The 23,411-nt window shown below is 42.3% G+C and overlaps 1 protein-coding gene across 1 annotated transcript; it reads right to left on the minus strand.

The window, feature by feature from the left end:
* Positions 1-636: 636 nt before the first annotated feature.
* On the minus strand, positions 637-23,057 carry TBC1D7 (TBC1 domain family member 7). Its single transcript, XM_059399456.1, has 8 exons — positions 22,901-23,057; positions 21,437-21,556; positions 20,171-20,251; positions 16,273-16,460; positions 12,904-13,041; positions 3,634-3,779; positions 2,217-2,346; positions 637-1,201 (listed from the first exon to the last, which is right to left on the minus strand). The coding sequence occupies exons 2-8, from the start codon at positions 21,546-21,548 to the stop codon at positions 1,115-1,117; spliced, it is 882 nt and encodes a 293-aa protein (XP_059255439.1). The 5' UTR covers positions 21,549-21,556; positions 22,901-23,057; the 3' UTR covers positions 637-1,114.
* Positions 23,058-23,411: the final 354 nt, after the last annotated feature.

Genomic DNA, 23,411 nt, shown 5'->3' on the forward strand with positions numbered 1-23,411 from the left:
TCCCCCGCTCTCTGCCTGCCTCTCTGCCTACTTGTGATCTCTGTCAAGTAAATAAAATCTTTTAAAAAAAGTTTTCTTCTGGGTGTATTCTTTTGCTTTAAAAATGAAATACTCTTGGATATGTTACTTATACAGAAGTACCAGCTGGCTTCAACAATTCCATTCACTCTGACTTCTTTGTCAACAGTTATTTTACATATTAGGGAGGGAAAGGATTCTCCAAACTCTAACTGCATAATTTCAAGGTCTCCCTCCTCTTCTAGGGGTGGCTTGGGTAGAGAACCAACTCACCACTCAGGCTTCTGCAGGTCCGACAGCTGAATGTCTTGAACAAAGGGCTTCCTCTCAATCACCGGTCTCAAAGCCTACAACTGTCCAATCAACAGTAACCATTATGTGGCACAACAGGGCCCAGGGGCATTAGCTATTAGCCTTAGCCTGCCAGTTCTCCCATTCCAATGCTGGGTGGCAGGGTGCTCCTAGAGCCCACCCAACATTTAATGACTCATCAGGAAAAAGCATGAGTCTGGCAAGACATCCGCAAGTATTCTCTCTGGTGAGAGATAGGTAGATAAATGCAGGTAGGTAAAAGCAGGTAAATGCAGACATATTTTGTTCAATAATTTTCATTCTGACTGACACAGAGAAAAAAAAATGTAAGGCTTTTATTGAAACCTATTTGGCAAGATGAAGCCTCAGAAAGCAGACAGCTTAAACAAGCACTGCATCAAGGAGAGAGCCGACTTGGAGTTGTCAACAAAAGGAAGTTGTTCTTTATTCCAGAAATAGTCTTAGCAAGGAACGAGCATGGTGCTAATTAGAGAGGAGTGGGGCAGGCTTGCCTATCAAAGCACCCACCCTCCCTGGTCGATGTGTGGAGAATGGGGAGGTACTGTTGGAATAACCCTTTTAACGGCTGTTCGGAGCTGAGTTCTGTACTTCTGGGTAACTACAAGTTGCCGCTCCAAACACAACGTCACCAAGTATCTTAAATAACCTTACTGGGGGAAAAAATGATGCTTTGAGCACCAAAGCAAGAACAGCCTTTTCCGTGAGTGTAGCAGGCGGCGTCCCTGCTGAGGGTGGCCCCGCAGGCCACGTGCGCCGGAAGCCATCAGGCTGAGTGCACAGGGGTCCCACAGTGCTTGTGCCACAAGTCGATGGCCTTGCTCACTATCGCGTCCGAGCTGTCCTGGGGAATCTGCAGACAAGCAAAGCAGTCATCATGAAACCGCAAGTATGTATAACTTCCTTGTCTCCCTCGTTCGCTGTGCCATAGCACTTATGTGGCCCCCACCCCATCAGAGTTCTCACGACTTGGCAGGGCAGAAAGCAATCGTGCGAAAGGCCGCGGCCCGGATCTCCGTTTTGCCGGCCACGGAGGACACGCCAAGGAGCTCTGGTCAGACTGCCCGGGTTTCAAGCCTGCGCTTTCCCGTGTGCTCCTGGGCAGGCTACCCAGGCTACCGGAGTTCAGATCCCAGCTCTAAAATGAGGCAGATGAAGCCGCTCTTCCTAGGGCTGTTTGGGATTCCGTGGGAGACCCCGTGAAGAAGACTTGGCGGGGCCCTGGCACTGTCAGCCGGGAACAGAGGACTCTTGTATTCACCTCACATTCACTGGTACTTACTATTTACTGAGCCACTATTCAAATGTTAATAGTGACCAATTAAAAAGAAGAGATTCTGGGTCCAGTGAAATTCATCCCGGCATAAATCTCCTCTACCTCTCTCCTGGTTAAGGGTACTCTAAGATACTCAGAGATTCATTTAGACCTTTCCCTGCACGCACTAAGTATACACTTACGCACATTAACAAACCCAACTGGGATTCTGCCAGAGATAGTAACACCAATGAAAGGGCTTACAAAATCCCCAAAACACCAAGCTTCCTTTTTCCACGAAGAAGGATTATTCGACCTCACATGACAGATCTCACCTCTTCCTTTTCTCAGCAAGCCTCCTGGTGGTCAGGCGATAAGACTGTGGCCTAACCACACACACTCCCGATAACAGTCTCACTACTCAGCCCGTCATCCCACACAGAGAGGATGCAAATTATAACCCACAGACCAACTTTAAGCTAAATTTTTCCAAGGGGAAAAAGGGTTTCTTTTAAGGTAAAAATATCAGAGAAAGAATGCAGTAGGAAAATCTGGCTTGCTAAACGGACTTCCTTTCTAGATTCAAAATCAAATTTTAAAAAAGAACACTTACATTTTCCAGAAACTTTGTTATCTTCTCTGCACTGTTCAGAGCCATTACTTTTATTTTAAAGGTCAATAAAATTTCCACAGCTACAAAAACTAGGATCTTACAGGATCCACTTACAACTTTATCCCAAACCCTACAAAAAAAAAAAAAAAAAAAAAAAAAGATATAATAAAATTGAGTTTGAATTTTGTTTAGCTAAACATCTCAAATTATAAAATTAAATCAAATTACTCCTTTTAAGTATAAACTTCAGAGAAAAGCTATAATGAAATAATCATCAGAAAAGCAAAAACACAACAAATCAGCTATTTGAAACATATTTCACAATCAGCACTGCAAGGGAAAAACGAATGATCACTAAAGAGTACTTGCTCTTTAAGGGATCTACCAGACACCCATTCCCTAATGTTTTAAACCTGACATTTAAGGGAAGGAAAGTCTTAGACCAAAGTGTCATTTTATTAATATTGTGTAATGCTAATCTAATCATTAAGTACTAAGGAATAACAAAAGCAGCATATGAAATGAGATCAATGCAATTTCATTTTCCAGTGGCTCAAATTCCTAAAACTTCTCTAGAACTAAAGGAACTAGGAGGTGCCTGGGTGGCTCAGTGGGTTAAGCACCAGACTTCGGCTCAGGTCATGATCTCAGGGCCCCGGGATCAAGTCCCGCATCAGGCTCCCTACACAGCAGGAAAGCCTCCTCATGCCCACTCTCACTCTAAAAATAAAAATTTTTTTAAAAAGAGCTTAAGAGGCTAGTTAGGAATCTGCAACCACTCTAAAAAAACCTATTCTGATCATTCCTATTCCCTTAAAGTTGGTGTTGCACTCTATGTGCTTAGTCATGGACTGTCTTGTGCTGTTTTCTGCATGTCACCTTTCTTCCCAACTACCTCATACAGTCTTGGGGTAGAGGGAGGAGCAGGACTCTGAGATGCCAGCAATACGTCTGAAATGAATGAAAGCAGAGTGTGAGTCCCTGATCTCTCTGCCTGCCTTTAGCTACTTTAAAAATGTCACGACAGAACTAAGAAATAGGAAGACTTCCTCCAGATCAGGATCTGCCACATTTCTGGAAAAGCCTAGACCAATAGAAGCTCCTGGAGATGGCTTCAGACGTGAATAGTGTACATCATCTATCAGACTGAGGGCCTTCAAGTTTTCTAATTGCATATTCTAATCTTTCTAGCATCAACATTAATTTTTATTCATGTTACATTAACATTACTAATATTCTGGCACTTCTAAGTGCATAAATAAGTAGAATCAAGTTGCTCTGTCGCCTGCCAGGGAAGTTAGCTTCAAATTACTGGTATTATCCTAAAGTAGATTCATACACTGAAGGACAAGCACATGAGAAACTAGGATCCTTCTGTGCCTTCAGGCCTCTGGCCATCTCTGGAAGTGATACTTGCCTCTGTAAACTGGATTCAGGCAAGCACCCCGCGAAGCACCTCTTGAACCAGAGATCGTAAGGAAGTTTGGACAGCGCAGAACACGTCTTCAGATGACTCAGCAAACGGCTGTCTTCCAGATTCAAGTATTGTTCAAAAGCCTTTGGCTAATGATTAAACAGGAAGAGAGATTACTCGTTTCCTCTGACATAACATTACCCAATCTCACAGCCTGCGATGAATAAGACGAATTGAATGTACATGCTGAATGCAGCAAGTGCTAGAAAACAAAACTTCAGACTCCTCCAAGTCATGAGTGACGCAAAGTTCCTAGGTCAGCACCGACCAGAGCAACCAGCGAGGTGGGACTGAGGGGTTTTCCAGGCCAGGAGCCAGCAAAACCGAACTCTTGTTCCCCCTAACAGCACTAACAAGGTTCCACAGCCAAAGCAAAAGTCCAAAGCAAAATTCAATTGTTCTGGGGAACTAAGAAAGGCCTGTGACACTCCTGGCTGCTCCAGAACAGTACATGATACACTGGGAGAAGGGGAAAGAGTTAGACAAAGAAACAGAGTGGGATTCAAGTGGGGAGAGGGAGTCCAGAAGAATGCAACAAAAAGAGCTGGATATGAAAAGGGCCCACCAGTCCAGAGCACACCTATGCCAAGCACTACTGGGCACCACGCCAAAGACACCCCTACGACGGAGACATCCAGAGAAGGCACTCGGTACCACAAGTGCAGGAGAAGTCTCAGGAGGCAGAGAAATCACATGGGGGGCACAAAGCACCTGGGTTCCATCTGGTAGCCTCTCCCATGAAAGGTTAAGCAGCAGCCAACTCCAGAAGCCTGGGAGAGCTAACCAAGACAGCACCAGACCAGCCAAACCCGCCTGGCACAAGCTGCTATATCTAGGGTCCACTGGCCAAGAACGGTGCCTGGGAGTCAAACCCTGAAGTCTGTATTCCCTATTCAGAAAAACACAATGACATCCCATATCACCTAAGCAAATGCAAATGTTTCTTTTACTAAATTTCTGCATCTCTCCCAAAGAGGTAATTCCTAACTCTTAGAATGTTCGCTATAGCCAAACCCTATGCTACATACAGAAGAGTAAATGAAAACATACTGACATAATGTCCCCCACCTTCAGGGAGCATACAATCTGCTTGAGACAAACTTGTAATAAAGCTCTCGTGGGGTAAGCACCTGATGTTGGACACATCGAGGTGGGAATCCGAACCCAGGCTTTATAAGGCCACGATTTCCTGGAGAGGTGACATCTGAGCCGGCTTACACAGAATGACGGGAGCCAGCCAGGCAGGGAGGCCCACATATTAATATTGGGCCCAGTTTTCCCCTCTTTCAAGGAGCTCTAATTTTTTCTGTTAAACTGACTTTCCTACACTATTAAATAATTCCTAGAGCTTCTCAAGAATACTCCACATAGCTCTCAAAAACAGGAAATTTTCTCCAAAGTCCAAGTTGTCAAAGGGCTCTTGATCTCACCTTTCACCTCTAAAACCCTATGTAGAATTCTGGTTGGTTCTGCCAGTGGAATGTTTTTTCCAAACTGACATGGGTAAACACACACACATATATATATATATTATGTTTCATAGCAAAGAAAATCTCACCCAAAACTCAATACAAATAACAAGTAAGATACAGATGAGTGTGGGACACCTGGATGGCTCAGCCTCTGCCTTCGGCTCAGGTTGTGATCCCAGAGTCCTGGAATCGAGTCCTGCATCGGGCTCTCTGCTCAGAGGGGAGCCTGCTTCCTCCTCTCTCTCTGCCTGCCTCTCTGCCTACTTGTGAACTCTGTCAAATAAATAAATAAATAAATAAATAAATAATCTTTATATATATACATATATATGTATATATATAATATTGCTGAATAACCAAGTGAATATCATGAATTAAATGAAATGTTGAAGTATGCTAATCAACATCTTGATAATCACTCAATGTACATCTTCCTTCCATTCTTAAATTTTTCTAAATCTTTTTTCCTGACTTATAACATGTTCATTTTAAGAAATCTCAAAAATGCAGTAAGGAATAAAGAAAGATATAAAAAGCCCTTAAACTCCTACTACCCAAAGATAGCTACTGATAATATACAGGCTGCATAGCACCTAACTGTTTTCCAGTATACATTACATTACACCTCACATCAGGCTCCCTGTTCAGTGGGGAGCCTGTTTCTCCCACTGCAGCTCCCCTGCTTGTGCTCTCTGTGTCAAACAAATAAAATCTAAAAACAAACAAAAAAGAACCAAAACAGATGAACATAGGGTGAAAGAGGGAGGCAAACCAAGAAACAGAATCTTAACTCCAGAGGACTGGCGGTTCCCAGAAGGGAATTGAGGGGATGGCGGAAACAGGCAATAGGGATTAAGAGTACAGTTACCATGAGGGGCCCTGAGTAACATATGGAACTGCTGAATCACTACACTGCACACCTGAAACTAATACAACACTGTATGTGAGCTATAGCAGAATTAAAATTTTAAAAATCAATGAAAAAAATTTCACCCTTTAAAAAAAAAAAAAAGCCAAACTGAAGTTATCATCTCTCTCTCACCTATCAGACTGGCAAAAATAATACACCATGTTGGCAAGAGAAACTGTACGGAAACTTATCTCATTCTCTGGTTGAGAGGATGAGATCTATGAAGGGGAATTTGGAAATATCTAGCAAAATAACATATGCCTTTACCCTTTGATCCAGTCAACCTATTTCTAGAAAACATATCCCCCGAATATACTGGTAAGTCAATGAAAAGGTATATGCACAAAGCTATTAATCCGTAACACCGTGTCTAATAACAAAAGACTGGAAACATCCTAAGTGGCCAATAGAGAACAGGTCGATTAAACAAAAGCATATACACAGAGTGGAGTAGTATGAAGCTGTGAAAAGGAATAAGGAATGGCTCTCTATACAGCTGACCCTTGAAAAGGAGTTCAAACTACATGGGCCCATTGGTATGTAAATGTTTTAATGATAAATGTATATTTTCTTCCTTATCATTTTCTTAATAACTTTTTTTTCTAGGTTCCTTTATTATAGGAATATGGTAATACCTAAAGCACACAAAATATATAATATGTGTTAATAGATTGTTTATGTTCTTGGTAAGGCTTCTAGTCAACAGTAGGGTACAGTAGTTAAAGTTTCTAGGGAGTCAAAAGTTATACGTGATTTCCAACTGGGTGGCGGCTTAGCATCCCTAACTTCAGCACTGTTCAAGAGACAACTGTATTACTTATGGCATGATTTCTAGCATGTATCAGGTGAAAACACCAGGGTAGAGAAAAATGTGTTATCATATGCTATTACTAAATCTAAGAAAGATAGTGAATATAAATATATAATGTATATATACTTTTCTAGTGGAAAGAGATAATATTTACATTGCTTTTAAGTTTTAGTATACAGCAAATGGTAGATGAGATTATATTTTACAGCTAAACTTTTAGGTTATTTCCAATATTTCCATGACTCTCAAATTCTTACTTTATGAAGAAAACATAACAGAAGGCAAAACTTGACAAAAAGAGACTTAAGCACTCTGAGAGGAATTAATATTGAACTTAGGAAGAGGCTGTTAATAGTGTTTATTTAAAAAACATAAACCAAAAAAAAAAAACCTTTTTAGGATAGCTTTTAAAAAGCAGATGAATGGCAATGAAAGAAAGTTCACTCACTTTAATGATTAAACACAATTAAGCCCAAGATGGCTTAAAGATGGTCTCCTCTGGAAAGAGATTAACCAGAGAGGCTGTCCAGGAGACAGTATGAAGTTGGATTCTATTCTTGCCAAAGACAGGACTCATCAGAGAGCAACATTTCCTAAAGCTTATAAGGAGAGGAGAAGCTGTGATGTAACCCTATCAATCAGAATATAATGACATAATAAATGTGTCACCACCAGAGTCTCATCTTCTTGTCCTGCCAAAAACCCATTACTGCCCATTACATGTATATTTCCCAAGGATGATAAAACAAGCTATGCTTTGTGATAACCAATTTCGTTGGTAAAACCACAAAAACTTGAAAATGATAGACAAGATTATAAAAACTCTAACAAGAAGCTAGGAAGAAGAGATCCACTAACCACAGTAATAAAAATGTTATGGGAAACTAAGAACAGCTTAAAGAGAAATGTTCACGTAAATCAGTAAATCAAATAGCAACAAAAAGGAAACTTAACTTTTCTTACATATTCTAAAGAACTTTAAAAAAATAACTTCAGGGGCGCCTGGGTGGCTCAGTGGGTAAAGCCTCTGCCTCCGGCTCAGGTCATGATCCCAGGGTCCTGGGATTGAGCCCCGCATCGGGCTCTCTGCTCAGCGGGGAGCCTGTTTCCCCCTCTCTCTCTACCTGCCTCTCTGCTTACTTGTGATCTGTCTGTCAAATAAATAAAATCTTTAAAAAATAATAAAAATAAAAATAAAAAAATAACTTCATAACTATTTAAAACTATGTGCTAGGTACTATAATGTCCATATTAAAATAAACCTCTTGGGGCGCCTGGGCGGCTCAGTGGGTTGGGCCTCTGCGTTCGGCTCAGGTCATGGTCTCAGGGTCCTGGGATGGAGCCCCGCATCGGGCTCTCTGCTTGGCAGGGAGCCTGCTTTCTCCTCTCTCTGCCTGCCTCTCTGCCTACTTGTGATTTCACTCTGTCAAATAAAATCTTTTAAAAAATAAATTAATTAATTAAACCTTTTTTAAAGATGAAGAAATTAAGGTTTGGGGGCATTTAGCATTTTGCTGATTGAAAATTCATTTCTAAAAAGAAACTGGAGTTGAAGCAAAGCCAAGGCACTTTTGAAACAGCAATAATATGAAGGAATTTTCCTTACCACCTACCAAAACATATGAGGAAGCTATATTAAATAAATTATATGGTACTGGCCCAGGAATATACAAATAGCTTGATGGGGGAAAAGCCCAGAAAGAGATACAAATATATACAGAAATCTAGTATATGATTAGATTTCAAATCTGTGAAGAAAAGAATAAACCGAAAGATAGTGTTACCTGGTAGGTAGTTCTACTGCTTACTACCGTGTGACCTTGGGCAAGTTACTTAACTGTTCTGTGCTTCAGTTTCCTTGTCTATAAAAACAAAGAGGTGTGCTAAAATTAAGTTTTCATTAAAAAGTAAACTTCCTGGCATGAAGCATGAGCTTAATAACATCAAACCAAAAGGGGAAGACTAGGAGGCTGACTGAAGGTTTATTACAGTTAACAAAGAAACAAGGTCAAACTTGTGTCAATACCAAACATACACAAATCCCTCACAAATTAAAGAACTCAATTTTAAAATGTTTCAATATAGACGCATGTGGGTGGCTCAGTTAAGCCTTTGACTCTCGATTTTGGCTCAGGTCATGATCAAGGTTGTGGGATCGAACTCCACTTTAGGCTCCATGCTGGGTGTAGAGTCTGCTTAAGATGCTCTCTCCCTTTGCCCTCCCACCCAACCCCCACTCCTTCTTGCTTGAGCGCACTCTCCCCTCTCTAAAAAACATTTTTTTTAAACATATTAAAATAAATAAAATGTTTAAACATTAAAAGTTAGAGGAAAGTTTTTTTTTTAAACCTGCGTTTTATTTTGGAGTTAGAAAAGGTTTTCCTAACTCCAAAAAACAAAATATTGACAGATCTGATTAAATCAGAGCTTTAAAAATCTCTATACAACATACAGGGAGAAAAGACTGCCAACATATGCAACACAGGATTAATATCCCGAGTATATCAAGAGTTCTTACAAATAAAGATGCAAACAAGATAGAGAGGTGGACAAATAGAAATCACCAACAAATATATGCAAAGCTGCTCAGCTTCACTAGAAAATAAGGATATGTAAACTAAACTAAGATACCACTTTCACTATCAGATTAACAAAAATTTAAGAAACTGATACTATCAAGTATTGGCAATGGAGTGGAAAATAGGAAATCTTATCTGTTGGGGGAAGCAAAATCAGTATGCCTTCCGGGTGAGCAGCCTGGCAATTAAAAACTTTAAATACATCTCCTTTCAATGGAGCAATCCCCTAAAAGGGACCTGCCCTGCAGAAACACTCAAGTATATAGAAAGGCTCAGGCAGAAAGGCAAGCAGACTGTCAACGTGGAGCTGGCATATTAAAACATGGCAGAATTCTTAACAGGAAATAATATGAACACACTTTTAAGAGGGGAAAAAACGTAGTTCTAAAGGAGTAGCTCTCAACCCTAGCCACATTTCAGAATCACCTGAAGCTTTTTTTTTTTAAGATTTTGTCTATTTATTTGAGAGAGACAGAGATCACAAGTAGGCAGAGTCAGGCAGAGAGAGTGGGGGAAGTGGGCTCCCCGCCGAGCAGAGAGCCCCATGCGGGGCTCGATCCCAGGACCCTGAGATCATGACCCAAGCTGAAGGTAGAGACTTAACCCACTGAGCCACCCAGGCGCCCCAACCTGAAACTTTTTTAAAAAAATAGAATTCTGGGCCCCACCTACCCCCAGAGATTCTGACTTAATGGGTTTGGGTGGAGGAAAGGCACTGATAACTTGTTAAAAGTTCCCAGGTGGTTCTAACAGAAGTCAGGGTGGAATACTACTGATCTGCACAGACTTGGAACGTGCTCCAAGACATCGAGATTTTTAAAAAAAACTGTCAAGCTGTATCAATGATCTCATATTTATGGGGGTTTTTAAGTTATATATACAAAAAATATAAGTCATCAAATGCATGTATGTGTATTGTGTACACATGTGCATGTATATATATGTATATATGTGTAGATGTGGCTGGATTCCACCCAACCTAATGTACATAAGACAGGCTAGGATATACACCCAGCTAAGGACAGTGTTGATTTCTAAGAAAGTGGGGGATGAGGATGTACAGATCTATAGGAACACTGGATTCATTCAGACTAATACTCCAAGAATATACTTATTACTTGTGTTATCAAAAATAAAGGATTCTTTAAAAAATAAAGAGTTCTTCAAATAATCCAATCAAGAAACAGGCAGAGGACATGAAGAGACATTTCTACAGACACATGAAAAAGTGCTCCACATCACTCGGCATCAGGGAAATATAAATCAAAACCACAATGAGATATCACCTCACACCAGTCAGAATGGCTAAAATTACCAAGTCAGGAAATGACAGATGCTGGCGAGGATGCGGAGAAAAGGGAACCCTGCTACACTGTTGGTAGGAGTGCAAGCTGGTACAGCCACTCTGGAAGACAGCACGGAGATTCCTCAGAAAGTTGAAAATAGAGCCACCCTACGACCCAGCAATTGTGCTACTAGGTATTTACCCTAAAGATACAAATGTAGTGATCCGAAGGGGCACGTGAACCCCAATGTTTATAGCAGCAATGTCCACAACAGCCAAACTATGGGAAGAACCTAGATGTCCATCAACAGATGAATGGATAAAGAAGATGGGGTATATATACACAATGGAATACTAAGCAGCCATCAAAAGAAATGAAATCTTGCCATTTGTGATGACTTGGATGGAACTAGAGGGTATTATGCTTAGCGAAATAAGTCAATTAGATAACAATTATCATATGAAATCCCAGATACGAGGAAGTTGAGAGGCAACGTGGGGTGTTGAGGGGTAGGAAAGGAATAAATGAAACAAGATAGGATCGGGAGAGAGACAAACTGTAAGAGACTCTTAATCTCACAAAACAAACTGATGGTTGCCGGGGGCAGGGAGAGGGTGGTGGGGTTATGGACATTGGGGAGGGTATGTGCTATGGTGAGTGCTGTGAAGTATGTAAACCTTGCGATACACAGACCCGTACCCCTGGGGCTAATAATACATTGCATGTTAATAAAAAATTTTAAAAATTTTTAAAAAAGGAGTTCTTTAAACATAAACTAGCAAAATGCTACAGAATTTCCTTCAATACTAAATAAGAAAAGCTAATTAAATCATGGTATAATCTGGACCTCTTGATCTAATTAATTAAGCAAATAACATTATGCTTCCATCGCCAAGCTTGTCTTTATTGAAATCAACTAAGTGGATTAAATTTTAAAATTCTGAAAATCAAATTTTACATAATTGAAATCTATAAAACACTCCTGTATCAGTGCTCTACCTACAAAGCTAGAGTCCTCCTGCCAACCGCCCTGGTGACTGCAGTTATTAGCACAGGGATCCTCAGGGCTCCATCGAACTTCATCGGCGCCCCTCACCTGGCCCCAAAGCCACGATCTCAGTTACTGCTCTCAAGAGAATTTCCAAATGAAACAACTCAACAATTTAAGAAAAAAGACATTCATTTTTAAAGGAGAGAAATAAAGGGAAAAAAACGAGAAAAACAGAACGGCAAGGAACCACAGGCTTCTGCTGAGGAAGCAGGTGCCACGCCGCTCTCTGTACTCCCGAGTCAGAGCATGGCAGCCCCCCAGCAGGCTGCCTCCCTCGCAGCCGTTCACCTCTCCTTCACTAACAGAATCCGAGTTTAAAGATCACAACATGTCTGGCTAAAACAAAGCCACACCCCCATTTCCTAGCCTCTGCTGCAGACAGAGGTGGCCAGGGGCCACAGTCCTGCCACTAACAGATAGGCACAAGGAAAGTCTGTCCAAGGGAGACACTTTTGCCTGGCTGTTCCTTCCACTCCTTCACTTTTGTCTTTGCCCTTCCCTTCCTACCTGCCTAGAACACGGAGGTCACGGCTGTCACTCCAGCATCCAGCTGTGAGCAAAAGAGGAAGGATCACACCTAAAAATGCTGGCCCGAAAGGACAGGAGCCTGGGTCCCCACTGACATCGTGGCACTGTGGCACCAGCTCTGGACTGCCTTACCTCTAGATTTTTGGTTACATGAGAGAAAAAAATAAAGCTTCAGACATTTGGGCTTTCCATTACATACAGCCAAATTCAAACCTTAACTAATTCAGAGGCAATTCTAGATAAAGCCAGTAGATTCTAGACCAGGATAAGGAAAGGAGCAGGGGCTGCCAACTGTGGCAATGCAGCAGGCCAAACCCAGCCACCACCATTCTTTCATGCACTGTCAGCAGCCGCTTCTGTGCAATAGTAGCAGAGCTGAGTGTTTGCAAGAGAGACACAGAGACCATCTGGCCCACCAACATGGACATATTTACTACTTGATCTTTTACGGAAAATACTTGTTGGCTCTTACCATAGAGGGTCCACTCGTAACTGTAGCAGCACCAGGAAGCAAGGATATTTCCCCATCACCACTACTCACCCTACCCCCCAAGAGCCAAAAAGAGCATCACTTACCAGCTGGGGTAAAGACTCTCGGTACTTGTTTTTTAACTGGTTCACGAAGGATCGGATAATCCAATAACAGTCGACACTATCCTCTACCATCTCTTCCACGGCTTTGGCAATGGCGAGAAACACCTCATCTTCTGGCTCCTAAAAAAGACAGTAAATCTCTGGTAAAGGGAGGGAGCCAGCAGAAGAGAGGAATACATATTTCTCGCATAAAAATGAGAGCTTACCCCCTAACTTTTGAGGACACCGCATTAATAAATCAAAGTGGAACCAAAAAGCACTCAGTCTGCCGCTAAAGAGAAGACCAGGGCAGAGAAAGGGGTGGGTAACCAAAGAAATCTATTTGGATCAGTAGTGCTTACGAATGTCCAGGTTTTAGACTCGTCAGATTTTTCCACCACTTAAGGTCATCAAAGAAAACATAAATCATAAGCGAGGTGCAAACTCTCTCCACCCAAAAGTATTCCCGAGGCTAAAAGAGAATTTCTTTCAAAAGTGTGTGATAAACATCACAAAGAAATGGAGACATTTACAAAATACGGTAATTTACAAAAGTTCAATGATTCCAAAAGGACTAATAAAGCATCTTCTTAAAAAAAAAAAGCATTTTATTTCAAAGCATTCATACATACCTTTAGAATTTTGTCTTAAGCACCTGATAAGTTAAAATATCCCTAGAATCAGAATTTTAGGAATCAGAAGAATGGCATTTCTCAAACCTTGTGTCAACACTCAGAATATGAACATAAACCCTCAAGTAAATTTCAACAAAGTAATCTTACAAAAACTAGAATCTACGTGGGAATCCATTTTGTTTTCAAACACCATATCTCACACAAAATTACATTTTCAGGGGCACACAGGTGACTCAGCCAATTAAGTGCCCAACTCTTGATTTCAACTCAGGTCATGATCTCAGGGTCACGGGATCAAGTTCCACATTGGGCATGGAGCCTACTTGGGATTCTCTCCCTCTCCCTGTGCCCCTCCGCCAGCTCACGCACATGCACACATGCAGAAGCAGTCTCTCTTTTAAGAAAAAAAAAGAAAAAAACCATTACTTTTCATCTAGGATTTAAAAGCTGAAGGACTTTGGGGTAAAAAAAGGAAACTGAAAAGTATCTGTCTCCCTTAAAAGCTCAAATTAAATCAAGATTCCTATTTTTAAAAAGCATTTCATTTTAGGCCTCCATTCAACTTAATATTCTATAAAATGTCCAAGAGTAACAGAACCACAACAGGAAACAAACTGAGGGTTGCTGGAGGGGAGGGGGCAGAAGGATGGTAACTGAGTGAAGGACATTAAGGAGGGCACGTGATGTACTGAGCACCAGGTGTTGTACGCAACTGATGAATCACTAAATTCTACCCCTGAAACCAGTAATACACTGTATGTTAAATTCAATTCCAATATGAATTTTTTTTAAAAAGTAACAGAATCACAGAAAATACATTTTTCTAAACATTAGTTACTGTATCAGAGGAAGAGAGAGAAGGAAGAAAAGGGAAAGACCATCTCCCTTCTTGGACGCCCAGCCCATACTGGGCACTGGGCTGGGTACTCCTGAACGTGGCCTCTCACTGGCTCCACGACAGTCTGAGAAGCAGGGAAGACAACCAACATCCTTGACTACGCTCCCAGCCGTGTGGAGAGCTGTCACACACTCTGCTATGTACTAATACTAATGAGGCTGAGTGGGGCTTAATGACTGGGGGGTTATGAAGTGGCAGAGCCAAAGCCAACACTTTGATGGCACATGTGCCCAAGACGAGGAGAAGGTGTCTGGGCGGGAGTGTGGTAAGCCAAGTAGGGATGAGGTGAAACCATAACCTATCATTTACATTTCTTCAACTAACAGGTAATCTAAACCAATTTAATACGTCATTTAAAAACTTGCAGAGTATCACCAACTGCACTCTGCCGGAGATAAGCAGAATTTATTTATTTTCAGGGTCAGTCTCTCTTGATAAACTTAATATGAGTGGACCACCTCAGAGCTGTCCATGGGAGCCACACCATTCACTTCAAAAGCAAGAACAAGTCAAAACTCTAAGTGCTATATGGGTAGGTTGCCAACTGCAATAAAAGTTTCGGGGCGCCTGGGTAGCTCAGTCAGTTAAGTAACCTGCCTTTGGCTTGGGTCATGACCCTGGGATCCTGGGATCGAGCCCCCCATTGGGCTCCCTGCTCAGGGGGGAGTCTGCTTCTTCCTCTCCCTCTGCCCCTACCCCCAGCTCATGCTCTAATAAATGCAGTCTTTAAAAAAAACAATTTTTATAGAATAGCACAGCTTGCAGATAAATCCTGATACTGAGCAATCACTGTTTCAGCCACATACACAAAAAGTTAAAATTCCTATAATGAACATTAAACTGCAGAAAAATAGCCAAAGCTCAAGAGCTATAATCACTCATTTGCCTGAACTTCCGTTCTCCCCTTTACGAGCAACAAGTAGTCCAAGTAAACAGTTAAGGGTTTGTAGAACAGGAAAAGTTTAAAAACAGGTTGGGCCCTGTCGGGCTGAGGCCAAGGACGGTCAAGGCAAAGGAGGTGGCCCACTGGGTCTGTAGGCAAGGGCCAAGAGGTAGCTGGCACTACTACTTACAACCAGAGGAATGGGCAAAGAAGTGACTGTACTGAGGGGAGCCTTCTCGTATTTGCCACTGTCAGACAGGAAGGGGCAAACACAGAAGGGTGAGGGCAAGAAGAACCTGTGCTGGACTGCGATCAGAGGGATCAGCGTGAGTGGAGGCTTTTTCACACTCAGAGATAAAGAGACAGATAAACAGACATAGGTATGTCTGTGAATGTACACGATTCTATGTATTTACAGAATGTATATGTATTTCCTAGCTCTGCTGACAGGCCCTACAAGCAACACCACACCAGAACCAACATGCACATCTAGTTCCTTGTTCTTGGTTTCTAAAGACCAAACTTTATTAAAAACAGAAATGGCTGATTTTAGGATCGAGGCAGAAAAGGTACAAGATGGCTATGGAAATGTTCAAGGATGGGAAATTGTTATATAAAGACACAGAGGAGAGCCACTGAATGTTTCTAAAGTGGGGCACCTGGGTGGCTCAGTCATTAAGCATCTGGCTTCAGCTCAGGTCATGATCCTGGGGTCCTGGGATCAAGCCCTGCGTCAGGCTCCCAGCTCCATAGAGGAGCCTGCTTCTCCCTCTGCCTGCTGCTTTCCCTGCTTGTACACTCTCAAATGAACCAAAATCTGAAAGAAGGAAAGCAAAAAAGGAGGAAAAGGAGAAGAAAAGAAGAAAAGTTGGTTTCTCAGGCAAAATATGATGCTAAGGCCAGCAGGACAGAACAGTCTAGAGTTGAACCAAGTGTCAAACTAAAGTACCACTAACCAGTGGAAAGGAGGGACTTCGAGGCAACTTCCCAGACTCCAGCTGATACATGCGGAGATAGACTTCAACCTGAGGTGTGGCATCACTGACAAAGCGAACAACTTCCAGGGCATGAAGGACATCACAGTACTGCTCCTTGCGATACATCATCACCTGGGCATGGGACTCGTGGTGCGGAGGCAGGATCCCTACACGGAGACCGAGGGGGGAAGAAAAATGGGCAAAGTACTGAGACACAGACCCAAATCCCTTGATTACAGAGAACCAAGTGAAAGACTGCCCAGCACAGTGAGACTGGAATCACATGGAGAGTTAGTTATCATACAGATTCTCTTTTACAAGTTCGCTCTATAAAACAATCTTGAATTTTAAGTACTACCAATATTTGAATGTCATCTGCATCACTGATATTTAAGAGAAATGAAAGGGCATCATAAAGCCCCTGAATAAGTGTACCATCCAAACAATAACCACATCAATTACCATAATGAACTCGCTCAATTTATGATTGCTGGCCCGGGGCCTCCCTTGGCTCCTACAGACACATCTCCAGGTTTTGCACTTGGCCCCTGCTATAGACCAAATTGTTTTCCCCAAAAACTCATATACTAAAGCCCCAAACCCAGTGTTCCAATTGGAGATAAGGCCAATAAGGAGTGATTAAGGGTAAATGAGGTTGTGATCCAACAGAGCTGGAGCCCTTTTGCGAAAAGGAAGACCTCCTGGAGTCTGCAGTCTCACTCGCTCTGCAATGTGGGGACAGAGTGGGCAGGTGACCATCCTCAAACCAAGAAGGGAAGCCTACAGCACCAACAACCAAACCAGCCAGCACCTGGATCCTGGACTTCTCAGCCTCCAGAACCATGAGGATATAAACTACTGTTGAAGCCATCCAGTCCGGGGTATTTAGTGACAACAACTCATCAAATCCTTCTCTTCCACAACAAGCAAACTAGCCTAGCTTCAGGACCACAGAAATCTCTCATTTTCGCTGATGAAGCCACCTTACATTACATTTTGATGCCATTTTATGCTCATTAACCCATCTAAACCTATTTACCCAGGAGGCTTTGGGGCAAAAATCTATTTTTTTTTTTTTTTAAACAAACAAATGGCATGGAAAAAGCCCAGTGTAAAGAGAACAGGACAGGCTTTTGTCTAGTCCCAGGTCTGATGACACCAGGACTCTCACGAATTTCTCTCTGGAAACTTGTTTCCTCAGCTGTCATAGGTGGTAAATGGAATGGATAATGTTCTTTGTACAACACTAGCCCCAAAAGTCTGCATGAGAAAAAGGGTACGAAGGACCAAACAGATTTGCAAAATGTGACAATGAATTTTCAAGGCTCTAAGTTCTGCTATAAAGGAAAACATCTTAGGGGCACCTAGGTGGCTCAGCTGGTTGAGTGCCCAACTCTTGATTTCAGCTCAGGTCATGATGTCAGGCTCCACACTCAGCACAGAGTCTACTTGGGATTCTCTCTCTCCCTTTCCCCACCTCTGCCTGCACACACGTGCACACGCGTGTTCTCGCTCTCTAAAATGAATAAATAAAATCTTCTTTAAAAACCCTCTTACTTATTCCAGCCTCATTAAATTTAGCAAGACTGTATAGGAACACGGACTCGAGTCAAAGCTCCTGAGGTGGAACTCTAGCTCTACAATTAACTGGCTGGATGATGGTCAGCAGTTTAGTCTCCCTATGCCTTAGCTTCTCCATCTGAAAAATGAGGCTAATAATCCCTATCTCAGTTGCTGTAATGACTAAAAAATTAATATACATAAAGTACCTAGGAAGTACACAACACATACTAAGCTAGTGTAAGTGTAAGCTATACATATGACTAAGGATCACTCCTTGGTATAGAGCACCACAGATCCAGTATTCTAAAGAATATTCTGGAAAACAGAAGTTGGATGAGCTCAAAAGACTTAAGCTAACATGATGCCATGTTACCATTAGAACCTAACTCACCTAAATGTTCTCTGTCCTGACAAAGTTTTATCTACTTTAGCTTTGCGGTTCTGTGCCAGGCTTCTGGAAAACCCAAGGGAAGACACTAAAACGTCCTCCAAATCTGGGCTAGTAAAGATTAAACAGTTGTAATTCAACCCTCCTCGTACTATTAGAGGCAGCACAGTGTTTCCCATGTTAAGCCTCAAAGTAAGAGCTAGTTCTAAAACACTTCTTTCCAATATTTACCTAAAATATATCAGGAAGCAGGCCTGACAAGGTCCCTGAGTAATCAACACCTGTGCTGGGAAGAGTTAGCTTGTCTCCTACACAGCATGGCAGCTCCAAATCCCTAGTGTCTTTACTACAAAATAACAAAGACTTACCTGATAAAGACAAGTGGGAAAAACAGACATGATAAATGAAGTCTAGGCACTTACAAAGTGTCACAAAGTACAACTGTACATCTCCCATGAATCCACTGCTATTATTAACTCTTAAGACATAGTATTTCCAGGGCACCTCCGTGGCTCAGTGGGTTAAGCCTCTGCCTTCTTCAGCTCAGGTCATGATCTCAGGGTCCTGGGATCGAGCCCCGCATCGGGCTCTCTGCTCAGCAGGGAACCTGCTTTCCTCTCTTTCTACCTGCCTCTCTGCCTACTTGTGATCTCTGTCTGTCAAATAAATAAAATCTTTAAAAAAAAAAAAAAAAAGACCTAGTATTTCCCCAACAGAAATATAAAGAATTGACACTTTACCTAAAAGACATCCCTGGAAGGCTTTTTTTTTTTTTTTTTTTTATGGCCACCAGAAACACCAAGATTAAAGAAAAAAATGTTCAGGGAAAAACTAAAATAGTTCATACTTGCTCTCTAGACACGAACTGGACGGTGGCCCACCAGAAGCACAAATGCACAAAGACTGCCGGAACGCACAAAAAAAGGGGATCATACAGTGCTTCCTAATATGGACTGTACTCCCCCCCGCTGCCTCCACATTACATCATCAGACTCAGGACTACAGATTTCTCAAGTCCTGAAAATACATTTTGGAAAGAAAATGAGGTCTACCGTCTCTCCTACTTCAAATGGGCTCTACCAGCCTAAGCTCAAATCCTAGCTCTGCCACTTGCAGACTGCCGGGCCTCAGGAAAATTATCTAGCCTGCGGTCTTTGTCCTCATCTGTAAAACTGGGATATTAATACCTATCTCACAGCAGAATTCTAGGAGTACTCTCATTTTTTTCAAAGAAAGGAAGAAAAGGAGCATGGTAATAGCTGGACGTTTTATGCATCAGCAGGCTCAGCCATCATAGGAAAAAAATCCTTGGCTCAAAAGGATGCTGTCAGTCCCTTGTGGCACCTGATACACTTTTTCTTCTACAGAAACTGAGCAGGTTCCTTTCTTCTTCTCCCTCAGCCACTCATCACTGAAATGTATCCATTTGTGCTTTCTAGGAAGTAAAAACTCTTCTGTTTCTTTCTGAGAGCACTCATTAGGAAGCTAGACCTCTGCAGCTGGGGATCACAGCGATAACGTATTGAGAGCTTCGACCTCAGTCCAATTTAGCTCAATAACCTCATTTTACAGGTGCAAAAGCCGAGACTTAGAGGGGTCTTCCTCGGGGTTACTGAGGTGATGGTAAAGGCCAGATCAGTTTCTTCTCCAATACGATGCTCTTCCCACAGTTAGTTTCAGCAACACACGTTACCTTCCCTTCTGTCATGACTAAACTGACATTCTTAGAGTCCTACTGAATGTACGGCTATTGAAGTCACCTTCATAAACATACACGTTCACGGTGAGCAGTAATTCAGTCTCCTGAGAGTAGACCTGATATTCAGTAACGGGCCTAAAAATCCTCTTTTTTCTGACTGATAAGATGGCGAATATCCCCTCATTCAACACTTTTGAAGAGAAGCCTTCCAACCGTTGATCTCATACCTAGAAGCACCTTCCATACCAGCGCACGGTACATGGACGGGAGAGGGAACCTCTGACTGAAAGTACAAAGTTTCTCAATATCTAGACAAAGAAAAAAAAATTAGTTAGAAGCTTTTTATGCTGATCACAAGAAAGTGCATTTTGATTTTTAAAAATTGAAGTAGAGTAACATTTCTTCAGAAAAATTCTACTCTAGTCAGTGAATCTGGGAAATGCAATGCTGGTCTGATTTCTAGCCCAGGTGTTCCTCCAACTAGCTATTTAAAAACAATCAGTGCCTCAAGGCGTAGGTGATGCTTTCTGCATATATTACTACGTTTCCTACAACACAAGCAGTAGGTACTATTTATAGAATTTATTTCATTTAATCCATACTAAAAGCTTGTTGGGCGCAGCAATTGGGGCACTTAGGTGGTTCAGTCGGTTAAGCATCCAATTCTTGATTTCAGCTCAGGCTGTGATCTCAGGGATGTGGGATCAAACCCGGAGTCAGGCTCCCTGCTCACCGGGGAGTCTGCTTCTCTTCCACCCCTCCTCTTCGCCCATGTTTTCTCTCTCGCTCTCAAATAAATGAAGATTTCTCTTAAAAAAAAAAAATGCAGAAACTGAAGCTCCAAGCAATTAAGTGACTTCAGTTAGTATACCTAGTGAGTGGCATGGTCAGCCCTCAAATCTCTACATTTTCCAGCAAACCATCCTCAACTGTCTTGGACCTCGGATCCCCCTACTTGTGAATAATTCCAGACATACTTTAAACACAGACTGTCTAGTGAGGATCAAAGATCAGGTAGGAAATGGTTTGGAAATCTTAAAAGCATTCTACACATACAAAATTTTTATCTATTGTTCAGTTTATTTTACTCAAGTCAACAGAACAGACCTTATTATTACTACAAAGAAACTAAAATGTCAATAAATAACACAGTCCCAGTATTTCCATAGAGGAAAAATCATGGCCAAGAGTTGTTGTGAATTTACCCAGAAGCTAGTAACACCTCTGAAAACTGAGGAAAAGAAATACATGGGAAATATGAGAAAAAAAAACACCATTGACTTCCTGAGACCTTTCAAAGACATCTGACTTGGCCTTGGCAAAATATAAGCTTGAAAAATCCATAACTTCTCCCAAAATACACTATTCACCTGGAACTAAAAAAAAATACATCAGGTAACAAATACTTCTGAATGTCTTTTAAGACAGCATTTCTTTCTGGACAGCTGGGATGACTAAAACCCAACCACCTTAATTCAGCTTGTAAAACTCACCCAGCCGGTCATCTTTTAGGAGAATTTCCAAGGATTTCTTTTCTTCAACTCCACGAAACCCCACTTTCTCATAATATACTGAACGGAAATTTCTCTGAGAGTCCTCAGTCATGTTTCATTCTTGGGAGAGAGAGAGAGATCAGAGAGGGGGAAAGAGTGAGCTTAAAAACAGAGAATGAAGAATTGGGACTTTCCCCAATGATTTTCTGCAACTTCTCCATGAATTCAATATACTAAAACAAACGGGCTGCCCTTGCATAGGAATCAACATTAAATATCTCCTTTTAAACAACTACCACCACCTCACCTATGCTCCTTGGCCAAAAACCAACCCATAAAACTAAAGTCCTCTGAGCTGTTAGATTTCCTACGGTGCAGGGACTAGAATCACTATTTATGGGAGTTCCTAGCCATTGCACACACTCAAAGAAAAAACAATTAGTGAAATATGAAGACAGACAAGATGTCAAGCAAAAGGGGTTACCAAACAGTATCCACTGGGATTCTTTGCTTTACAATTATTCTGCATTAAAAAATTATACTATATGCTAAAATGTTGGCAATGGCTTATCTTTAGGGAATAGGATTCCAGGGGACTTAAATCTTTTGCTTCGCCATTATTTTTGAACGGGCATTTTGTAAGTGAAAAACCAAGCTATCAAGTAAAAGGCGGTAAGTAAGTTCCTCACTTTAAACACAATATTATCGAATACAATTACCAAAATTCAGAACCCACCACAGATTAACAGCAGTAAATTGTAAAGGAGAAGAGGGGCAGGAACATTAATTAGCCTGTCCTCCAGTGATGCCATAAAGCTGGAGAAGGAATCAGGACTTAAAATGTGGCATCAGAATTCAAAAAGTTCAGTGGTCTCTGGTTCTTTCCCAATGAACTTCATAAAACAGAGTTCATAAAATTCAGTTCGTCATCAGGAAAAGGTCAAATCGGGTTGGCATTTTAAGAACAAAATGTGACACATTTTTCAGGAAGTACTGCACAGCTTGACTCAAATGCTTAAAACCTCGAAGCAAAAGAAAAAAAAAGTAACATATATATACACATATATATAAACCTCAGGTTTTAGAAATCCTGAGCAGTTCCGGACAGCCACGGTCTTATTGAAAAGATACGCTCTGAGCCCCTTCCGTCACAGGAAAGAGGAGGAATGGTTTAAAATGAGAAATTCTCAAGAATTCTGAGCTTTGAGGACCAAACTTTTTTTTTTTAAACCCCAAATCATAGCACTAAAACGCTAAACGAATTCGGGGACTCGTTTAAAAGCGGCCGCCAAACAGCTGCAGGGGGGATGCGACGCCCGCTGCCTCAGAACGGGCCATTCTCGGGTTCCACGACAGCGGCACACGGGTCCTGGAGGAAACTCGGTCAGCGACACTCCGGCCCCGGAGCGTCCACCTCAGGAAATGCAAACGACCCCAGGTCCCATTCTCCCTATCACGCTTCACCTCTAAGTAGTGGAAACCACACCCGGGTTGACACTAAGCGGAAACCAGGCCCAGCGCGCTGACCCGCCGGCGGGCAGGAGGGTGACGTGAGGGCCGCCAAGGACACGGACGCGCCCCCACTGCTGCCGCCGCCGCCGCCGCCGCTGCCGCCGTCGCCGGACGTGACGTTGAGTACCCGCCCGAGGGGCGGTGCCGAGAGTGCGCGTGCGTACAGAGCATGCGCGGAAGCTCCTCTCCCGCTGCGAGACCGGGACTGTTTAAAGAGCCGAAGCGTCTGTGGTAGGAGGCTCAGGTCCTCGTACCGCGACGCACGCCTCCGGCGTCCGTTCTCTAACTCCTCCGGTCCACCCCTGGTCCGGAGGATCTCTCTACCCTCTTATTCCCTCTGTCCTGGCGGTTATTGTTTGGGACGCTCACTCCTCCAGGGTTGTAAGGTCCCCGCCTGTGGGAGACCTTGGAGCCCAGGACGATGCCACCCCACCCACCCAAGCTATCTGTCTGCAGTGGAAGA

This window comes from Mustela nigripes, chromosome 5, assembly GCF_022355385.1.
Source record: "Mustela nigripes isolate SB6536 chromosome 5, MUSNIG.SB6536, whole genome shotgun sequence".
NCBI lineage: Eukaryota > Metazoa > Chordata > Mammalia > Carnivora > Mustelidae > Mustela > Mustela nigripes.

What these genes read in the sequence shown, in the direction of transcription:
- TBC1D7 (XM_059399456.1), bottom strand. Translation starts at nt 21,548, where the DNA reads ATGACTGAGGACTCTCAGAGAAATTTCCGTTCAGTATATTATGAGAAA. An exon ending in GGTATGGAAGGTGCTTCTAG is followed by an intron (nt 16,461 to 20,170) that starts GTATGAGATCAA and finishes GTCTCCGTGTAG; the next exon opens with GGATCCTGCCTCCGCACCAC. An exon ending in GAAGTCCCTCCTTTCCACTG is followed by an intron (nt 13,042 to 16,272) that starts GTTAGTGGTACT and finishes TGTCTTTTTTAG; the next exon opens with GAGCCAGAAGATGAGGTGTT.